The sequence below is a fragment of the Channa argus genome, chromosome 13 (assembly GCF_033026475.1).
Source record: "Channa argus isolate prfri chromosome 13, Channa argus male v1.0, whole genome shotgun sequence".
Lineage (NCBI taxonomy): Eukaryota > Metazoa > Chordata > Actinopteri > Anabantiformes > Channidae > Channa > Channa argus.
In genome coordinates this window covers 24,399,748-24,409,813 of record NC_090209.1, presented here as the reverse complement: position 1 = coordinate 24,409,813, position 10,066 = coordinate 24,399,748, and the positions used below count along the sequence as shown (strand labels likewise).

Here is a 10,066-nt window from a genome sequence, read left to right as displayed (position 1 = left end):
AAATAAAAATAAATTATACTTTATTGTGGTTTAAACAACATCCTGATAAAAGTGCAGTGAAGCTTTTCTGATTAACATAGAGATAAGAAATAGAAATAGAAAAAGAATAAGTAATAATAGTAATAATAATAAAAGCGACGATAAAATCAGGACAAAGTTCCAGTTATTTATTACAATAAACAGTTTTATCCACAAACATTGCTCTGCAGTCTTTTTAAAGTGCAGGTTGATGGTTTTCAGTAGCCAGAAATAGCATTTTAGTGGGATTTGGGATAAAGTTTGTTGTGTTTTAACATCCAAAAACATGAAGAACATCTGGAAATAAAAAGAAACATTTATTGTAAAACATCACTAAACAGCAGGTATGAGATCGACTTTATTAACATTTGCTCAAGAACAAACTTGGCCTCTTTGGTTAAAATGACTGAAGCCAAGAACGTCCATTGATGCAGCTACATTGTTATGCTGTTATCTCATGATGATGGAATAATTTTCTCATTTCTGTATTTATTCACAACTGTACCAGTCCTGTGTGTGTTCAGATGAAAACTGGAAACACAGGTAAAACGTAACACTGAGAAATTCAATCATTTTTGCTCATAAATCTGCTCCAGCTTTTGTTATTAGTGGAAACATGGGACAGGAACCTGCAAATATCAGACAGATGTGAGATGATTTGTGAATATTCCTCAACAACGGCTCATTCAAAACATTCTGAACTGGGATCTTTTATATCTGAGCCTCCATGGACTCATGAGATGAAATCTTTGTTCTTTATACACTGTAACATTTGTGATGCTCAGATCAAACTGTTCTTTTTGTAGAGAGATGCTCTAAACACGTGTGGTACAAACACAAACTAAAGACATTTTCTGATAAAAGCCAACTTTGGTGTGGAGATTAACTAGAAAGCAGAAGTTAGTTTAATGTTATCTCTGAAAACTTTGTCTGATGTAAAGTAAAATAAAATAATATTTCAAAACTGTCCGGAAGTTTTTGAGCTTGAACAAGCCGTTTCTCTTTTGTCTTCTGCTAAAACATTAAAGTATTAACATTAGAAATCAATACGAGACCTTTCCGTATAAGTGTCTTAATGCAGCTTCATCCGTGTCTGTTCCGCTGTCCTGGTTACTACAAACAGGACTGATCATGTCTTCATTTACTCGATCGTTTCAAATACAGAAAGAAACACGTTGGATTTTACTGCAACGTTTCCGGAAACAGGTTCTTCATTAAACATACGTCACCACTAAACTGCGCAGTTTTCTGTACTACAATAATACACGTATATGTAGTTGTACACGAGTGTCCACCGGTACCATACTAATATACTGGTCTGTCAGGACTGGTTCTGGTCTTTGACTGAACAAATAACAAAAATTCAGTTACTTACCGTGGAAAGTGTGAAAATAATCCACTGAAACTGTTTAACCGTCACTGCTCTCGGAGACGTTCAGGTGACCTCGGAAACATGAATTTGAGGAGGAGGTTCTTTTTTAGATTATTGGTCCAGACATCGTCCCCTGGTTCTCAAAGATCAAAAGTCTCTTTATAAAGATAAAAACACGTGTGACTCAGTGACTAAACGGCCTCTTACAAACAAAATGTAATGACTGTTTTTTACAGTTTAGATTCTCTGATCTCTCAGATAGAATCATGGGAAGTTTTCATCATGTTTAATTTAAATTTAACTCAGATTTAATTTTAATTATGTTTCATTTTTTGTCATAGATTTCAGTAGATGCAATTTTCAGAGGACTTGGGATAAAGTATTTTTTTTATGTAGAGAAATCAAAAAACAGAAATACTTTGTCTTTCCGAAAATCAGTTTGGCAAATTCATGATCATCTGACTGGGGAGGAGTAGAGTACGTGAGTGCAGAGCTGAAGCAATGTTTGAAGGCCTCATGTAACTGACGAACAAAACCACATTTTTCTGTGAAATAAGAAGCAACATGAGTTTTCACCAGTATTATAAGAACTTACTGGATCAATGGCTTTTCCTGAACAGAAATTCAGTCACTTCCCATAGTTGGTGAGAGTCAGTCTCACTCAGAGAAACTAAAATAACAACAGCAACATTATTTTCTGATGGTGTCAACTGACAACAAACAGCACAAACTGCACAGCTTCACATCTCTGATGTCACTAAATTTTCAGTTACTTAGAAACTGTCTGTAACATGTTCACTGACTTTTAGTTTAAATCTAAATAACCTGGAAAGAGAAATAAAACATGGAATTCTGTTCAAAAATAATTTACACTTTATATGTTAGTGGCTCAAGGCTGATTTAAATAATTCAGCTAAGTGAAGACAAAGAAAGAGTTTTAGTGGAAGAGGCAGAATGGTTCTGAGCAGATGCCTTTTACATTTGTTATTTATACTGTCAGTCCAGCTCTGCCTGTCACATTTTCAGCTTAATTTTATATGGACCAGTAGCAGCAAAACAACAAAGGAGAATGTAGACAAGATTTACTGAAGGAGTAAACAGAAACTAAGGTAACTAAAAAAGGTAAACGGTGGGAACTCAGTAACTAGAGTAACTAAAACAAAAACACATTTAGAACAGAATTGAACACTTAAATAATCTAAATATGAGAGTCTAACATACTACAACAGATTAAACAAAAACTAAACATGAAGCCAGAAATAAATCAGAAAGTAAACATAAAGGGCCAGAAGGAGAAGGTGGGCAGAGTCCATGGTCAGGTCTATGAAACTGTGTCTCTGGTTGTATCTTATCTTCCATGTGTTTGCATATGTTGCAGGTCCTGGGCGACAAGACCAGCTACTAGATATGAATGTCCTGTTTAACAGGAGAAATGATGAGAGAAACACTTGTTGTCAGACAGAATGATGAGAAGTTTGCTGTCTGTGTGTGAAGACGATGCCTCAGTAACAAATGTTCCTTTACTGGCCTGGTCAGGATCTCATATCAGACTGCTGACCATGGGGAAGGTTATACTAATCCAAATAAGTTTGAAATAAATGTTAAACAAGTAGCTTAAACTGTGACTCTATTCTGTGTGGGTCACACATCCAGAGCACTGCCTGTCTGTCTTGCTTAAATGTTTTTTTATTTATTTGCTTGTGGACTTAATAGTTTCTTCAATTTTCTATAATTTATTTTCTTTTGACATGAGCTTTTTGTGATTTGCTGATATTATTAATTGTAGAAACTGTTATTTAATAAACATTGAGTGTATTTTAACTGTGCAACATACTCTGCAGTGAAGTCTCTTTAGGACCCTGGACATGAGTAAGTCTGTCTCTACAATTATTTGTGCACTAAACTCTGAAATATCAGGAACACACACTCCACAGTCTGACACCTGGAACACTAAATCACAGACTCTGTCTCAGTTTTTACATGTGAGTGAACCAACCAGCCTCACATTTAGTGCATTAGTGAGGCACCGTGCAGTCACAAGATAACATCAGAGGTCATAAACTAAAAATAATAAAAAACAAAACAGTGCACATGTGCTGCAAATAGCTTTGTAAAAATGTCTCAAGTAAATACCCTGGTTTTATTTGTGCTACAAGAATCACTAACAACGAATAATTACTATACATGCTGAAGTAAACATTATTGTGAAAAGGTCCCACTCTTCCCTTCTCCACTGCGTCCTGTAGTGTTTGTATTGTTTTGGGTGACTGAGGTTGGTTGTGAGGTATTTTTCCTGTTTCATTGTGGTGGGAATCAGCAGGGTAATCAAGAAAAGTAAGAGCAGGTTTGCATCGTTAGGCCTTAACAGTGTCAGGCTGAGTCCTACCAAGCTGAGGGAGCAGAGGTATTATCCACTCTAATGCATAAAATTATTAATTATTACATTATTATAAGAGATGTAGGTCCTGCCATTGTTATTTGGTAGTGGTTGCATTAAATAAGATATTTAGTCTTTACATTGTCCATTATTTGAAGTAATGAGTTTTCTTATGTGAGTTCACCCCATGTTCACCTGGTCAGGTGGTACAGTCTACAATGGTGAAAGCATAAAATGCACAGTAGTTAAATAGAGTTGTTTTGTCTTTTCCCCTTTTCAGGCTGTGGTTTTTAAATAATGTCTTGTTGGCTTTGGTCAATTTTAAATAAATTTTTTTTTAAAATTTAAATTTAGCTGATCACCTGGGATTTTGCTCCTGTTTAGTATTTAGTTAATAAATACCATCATTTGTTTTTTCCACATACTCCGGCTTCATCTTCTTCTTCAACATCCCCTTTTTATAAGTTTTCCAGTGCCAAATTTACATCACCTCTCACGTATGTGGGGGGTGGGGGGTAGCCTACAATAATAGGAATAAGATTATGAGATGAAGGAAGAAAAAAAACATTTAAAATAACACTATATATGAGGTAGTAGTGACCCCAGTTTTCTATGAGCAGGCGATGAGCAAAAAAATTGAGCTCCAATATTGCACCTTTAATATTGCATTGCACAGGCCGTCTTGTGTCGCACTGTGTCTACAACATAAACTAAAACTCATGATGAACCTGTGAAAAACTGCTGCAAAAACCTCCTGCCAGAGACCAGCAGGGACAACAGTCCTATCTGCTATAAGAGATGTCCCAATGATCTTCTTCACTGTCCTCACCAGTCTCTGGAGACACTTCCAGTCTGCAGCGTGCAGCGATGCAGTTGGTCAGAGAGCTCTCTGTGGTGCTTCTGTAGAAAGTGGGAAGGATGGGAGAAGGGAGTCGTGCTCTTCTGGATCAGTCAGATGTTGTAGTAAAACATGTTTCTGTGGCCTCATTAAAGTTATTTAAACCTTCCCTACTGTGGGACATGTCCATGTTACAGCAGCAACATGTGTAAATGTTGGAAAAAACAAGAGTCTATATTAATGTTTTTAATACAAATAAAAAGAAAATCAACAATACAAATAAGTAGACAATCATCAAACGAATGATTCCATCAGGCTTCACGTTATCGCAGTTTCTCTTCTAAACAGCATCATGTTAGTCAGCAGTGTCTCAGTGTGGTAGAAGTACAGTTGTGTGAAAATCATGTGCATGTTCATATTTTACAGAGCTCCTTTTGTGATGTCATGTCACAATTTCCTCTCATCTCCTCCATCATTTTGTTAAACAAACCTTTTCCCCACAGTTCAGCAGCACATTTATCAGCTCACTCTCATTAAAGACTCGAACCATTAAAGACTTTTTTCACTTCTGCTGCAAACATCATGGCAGCAAATGACACAGAATCACTTTCTGAACATATACTTCTGTGTTTCTCTGAGTGAAGTATATGAAGCAAAATATGGGTCAAAGTGTGAAACTTTGGTAGTTTGTAAAAATGTATAAAATGTTCCAACCTGCTTCTTGTCAGAAACTGTCCAGAGTAAAAGTCTGCAGGTCTGATTTCATTCACCTTTTCCATCCTTCATGTTTCTGCCACATTTAATCCATAAGATGCCCTGTTACAGCTGTTACAGCCACAGAATGTGTGTCAACTAAATTTAAAAATGTGCAGTTTGACCAATGTGACCAACCATCTCATCATGTTACAGTTCAGATCAAACTGTCTGCATCTTCTGCTCCAGATGTTTGTTACTTATTGCAGATAAAATCCAGTTTCAGCTTCATCTGGTCCATCTGTGAACTCTGTGACTGGCAGACAAGACAGAATGAAGCAGGGTTCATGGTCCCAACATCAGAACCTGGACTGAGATGCTCCTTCACAGCTGTCCAATGAATGAAGATCCTCTGTGTTTGGTCCACAAAACTAGAAGGTTCCCAGTTTGAATTCCAGACTAAATGTAGCATCAGTACAGTGACATCCAGGTGAGATAATGATCCAGTCTGTAAATCAGCAGCTGCAACATGTTCATTTTTAGCACAATGTTGAAAATTCACCTGGATGTTTTTTCTACACACTGCAAAGACAATGTACCAGGATCCACATTGATTAGAACTGGATTCTAGAAAACATTTACTCTGCAGTGTCAGAAACACTGGCTACATGTTTATATCAGGGTCGTCTTGTCCTCAGTCAGACACTGTCTGCTGCACAAATGGTTCCACAGTTTTCTCTCCTACATTCAGAAGGTTCCTTTTTGTGAAACATGGATAAAAGAGTGACATTATTAATGACGAGGGAGGAAAAAACCTTCCTGTTTGTTACTGTAAATACAGTGAAATGCAGTAAGAACAGTGAAGACACTTTAAAACTTTCTGCTCTTCTTTTTTCTGTCAGTAATAAAACATTACCAGTAAAAAAAACCTTCAGTCAACAACTTAATGTTTGACTGATCATATTTTTATCTATTAAAAACATGTTTTGTTTTTACCTGTGTTAGATTCTTTTTCCTTTTTTTCTTGTAGACTAAAAATGAAACTGCTCCGAGAAGTAAAATGACCACAATTAAAAAAACGACTGTGATCACAATTCCAGTCTGGTTTGAACTGTTCTCTCCACATTCAGCATCAGTTGAAACAGTTCCTGCCTTTATCAGCTGAATATTCTTTAAGTCACATCTGGAATGACAGGACATTTACAGAAATATGTAGGACACCATGAGGTCACTGCAGTAGGAAGAAAATCAGGTGTCAGTGGCTGATGTGAAGCTTCACTCACTGTGTGTGTGGTTGACAATCTGGAAATGTTCCATCTGAAAATGTTCCATCAGTGCAGTCAGAGCACTCAGTGTCTGAGGAGGATGTTCCTGTGCAAAGACAAATCACATACAGACACATGTTCAGCAAACACAAAAGCTCTGTGATCTGTGAACATACAGATATGTGCAGGTCAGACACATTCAGGGACCAATAACTTTCACTCTCTCTTTAACATGGGAACAGTTGGACAAATCGTAAACCCTGGTCCTGTGGGAACTGTCCTGATGGTTTTCTGTCTGTCCCTGCACTGCTGGTCACCTGGATCAGGTGTGTTTAATTAATGAGAAGCTGGAAGACACCATCTTAGATGAGGGTGGGTTGAAGAAAGAGAAAGCAAATTGGTTTCTTCCAACTTCTGACTAACTGAACACCTGATCCAGGTGATCAGCTGTGGGGAGGTTAGAAAACAAACAAGAGTATTTTTCACTGTGGACCAGGGTTTGGAATCCATGATGGTTTAGTTCAGATCAGTTTGGTGAACTTTGGTTTTCTCATTTCAAAACCAACCTCTTCTGCTGATGTACTGTCCTGGTTCACAGCTTTTGTGTCTGTGTGCTCTCACACACGTGTCCTCTGTGGAGTCCACACAGTAAAATCCCTCCAGTGGTTCACAAACTGCATCTGATGTTGTTGTACATGATGTTTTTGTCTTCAAACCAGAATCTGTGAACACATGCACAGCACATGTTACATAGGAGAAAAACATTAGTTACAATTACTAGAGATAGAAATACACAAAAACAAAGTAAAGATCTGAACAGAAACAACAGATCGACTCTACTCCACACACACACACACACAGTTTATGTGTAGAATAGGAAACAGCTATTCTGTATGTGCACAAAAGAATTTGAAGCTCTAAAGCAAAGAGTCAATGTAAATGAAGCATCTATTCTGTATGTGCACGAGAGATCGTCATTCTGTAGCTGTGAAGCAAAGCTGTGGAAACTGTTATTTTCACTGATTCTATCACATGATTTAAAATCCATCCCAATCAGTCACCTGCAAATATGGAAGAACATACCTGGATCGCAGTGTAAACAGGTGAAGCACAGTGTACGAGCAGTGGGTTGATTCATGAAGGTTCCTGCTTTGCAGGCCAAACACAATGTGTTTCTGAACTTTGTGCAATCTTCTTCAACATGATGTCCTGTTGAAAATGAAACCAAAATGTAGTTGTACAATATTTTATTATTTGAGTGTTTTCAGTAATGTATTTGAGGCATCGAGATTAGTGTGTGTGTGTGTTTGTGTATTAACCATTTAAATTTACAACAACAATAATCCTCCAAAACTGCTTGGCGACAATATTCACTATTATCTCAGTTTGGAATCTTCTCCATAAATGTCCAACACATTTCAAACTGCTCTGCATTGTTGTCCATCTCTGTAGTCGTTGAGGTGCTGACACTGACACACTAGTGTTTTGGAGGTTTTGGAATCAAAATGATTAAATGTACATTAGAAGTCGTATTTTAGACTCTATGTTCTCACACAAATGTCCTTGTCAAGCTGGACTAAATGCAGCTGTGCTTCAATAAAAGAACTTCTGTCCACAAATTAATGGACATTAATTCATTAATGAGTGTCAGGCCTGATAAACACAGATTGTGGATGCGCTGTAGATTAACTGAAGGCTGCTGTGCACTTAGTAAATCTGACCCAAATATTCTTTTTCAATTAAATATCCAAATAACATTCAGTTGCATCTTACCAGCAGGACACATAGGACAACATTTATTTCCTATCTGATACTCTGCTCGATGACATGTGAGACAATGTCCACTGAAGATGTTCATCACCAGTATCTGTGTAAAAAGAGAAGAAGGTTTTTATCTCTGACCTTTGAATTAGACACTGTCACAAAGTGAAGGAGTCAAACAGAGAGAGAACAATGAGGTGGAGAGAAAGAGCAGAGAAATAAAGAGCAACAAGTGGAAGAGGAGGTGAGTGGAGGAAGATGCTGATTAAAGCACATAAGAAGAGAGGAAACCTGAGGGAATGAACCCAACATACTGATACTTCTACTAAACGTTCCGTTAAATCTACAAGTATAAACATATTTTATTGGGATTTATTTGATAAACAAACACAAAATGATAAATAGTTTTCAAATTTTACAAATTTCATTATTTTTACAAATAAATGTCTGTGGCAAACAGAACATTAAAGGTGTGAAAATCCTTTAGTCCTGAAGGTTTGAAGTAAGATTTATCAGCCACCAGATGTCACTGTCCTTCAAAAACTGCTTCTGTCCATCACTAATAAACACATTTAATGTCCTTTAAATCTGTTTACAACAACACTGCAGTGTTTTATTCACTATTATTAATAATAAACAGATGGACTTAAAGTGTTTCCAGTGACTACAAAGTATTCAGTTTAGTTATTGAAGCTTTATCTGAACTAGTCTAGAATCTGAACCAATCCACATCCAGATTGTCCTGAAGGTTTGTGTATTTGTTTCAGTGTCCAACATAGTAATTCTATGTATTTATTCAGCACCAAATCCCAACAGAGACCATCTTAAAGCACTTTCCATATGAAGGTGAAGACCTTACAGAATCTGTATGAACATGATCAAAACTCCCTTTAACAGAAGAAACAAGGAACAGAACCAGGCTCAGGGTGAACGGACATCTGCCTCAATCGATGGGGTGAGTGGACAGAAAAGAAAGAAGCAACAGACGAAACCCAGGTTGGTAGAAGCAGTAAGTACACAGTGAAAACACACAGCTCCAAAGCTGGAGACACCTGCACAAATGTACAGAGAGACAGAGACAGAGAGGGAGACAGAGAGGGAGACAGAGAGACAAAGAGACAGACTGAGAGGGAGACAGAGAGACAGAGATAGACAGGGAGACTGAGAGGGAGGCAGAGAGGGAGGCAGAGAGGGAGGCAGAGAGGGAAACAGAGAGACAGAGACAAAGAGGGAGACTGAGAGACAGACAAAGAGAGAGACAGAGAGACAGAGACAGAGAGGGAGGCAGAGAGGGAGGCAGAGAGACAGAGACAAAGAGGGAGACAGAGAGGCAGAGAGGGAGACAGAGAGGGAGACAGAGAGACAGAGACCGAGAGGGAAACAGAGAGACAAACAGAGAGAGAGAGACAGAGAGGGAGACAGAGAGGGAGAAAGAGAGGGAGGTAGAGAGACAGAGGGGGAGAAAGAGAGACAGACAGAGAGACAGAGAGGGAGGCGGAGAGGGAGACAGAGAGGGAGGCAGAGAGACAGACAGAGACAGGGACAGGGGGGGAGACAGAGAGACAGAGAGGGAGACAGAGAGGGAGGGAGAGAGGGAGACAGAGAGACAGAGTGGGAGACAGAGAGGGAGGCAGAGAGGGAGACAGAGAGACAGAGACAGAGAGGGAAAGAAGACACAAAGTTAATCCCATAGTGTCTCTGCCTCTGCTCTACAACGTCTTATTATTTTCTTCAGAAGTTCC

At 38.3% G+C, this 10,066-nt stretch overlaps 2 protein-coding genes across 5 annotated transcripts in view; both read right to left on the bottom strand.

The window, feature by feature from the left end:
* Positions 1 to 10,066, bottom strand: part of LOC137139070 (tumor necrosis factor receptor superfamily member 14-like) — a 32,496-nt gene that overhangs the window by 14,236 nt on the left and 8,194 nt on the right. The window lies entirely within an intron of this gene.
* The window catches only part of LOC137139072 (tumor necrosis factor receptor superfamily member 14-like), a 69,872-nt gene continuing 64,642 nt past the window's right edge, over positions 4,837 to 10,066 (bottom strand). For 2 of the 3 annotated variants that reach the window (XM_067525799.1, XM_067525797.1), the window contains 4 exons: positions 7,130 to 7,285; positions 6,582 to 6,669; positions 6,295 to 6,481; positions 4,837 to 6,056 (listed from right to left, as the gene is read on the bottom strand). In XM_067525799.1, the coding sequence (XP_067381900.1) occupies positions 5,997 to 6,056; positions 6,295 to 6,481; positions 6,582 to 6,669; positions 7,130 to 7,285 (491 nt within the window). In that variant the 3' untranslated portion in view covers positions 4,837 to 5,996. The remainder of the gene's footprint in view (positions 6,057 to 6,294; positions 6,482 to 6,581; positions 6,670 to 7,129; positions 7,286 to 10,066) is intronic. The other variant, XM_067525802.1, reaches the window with a different exon arrangement.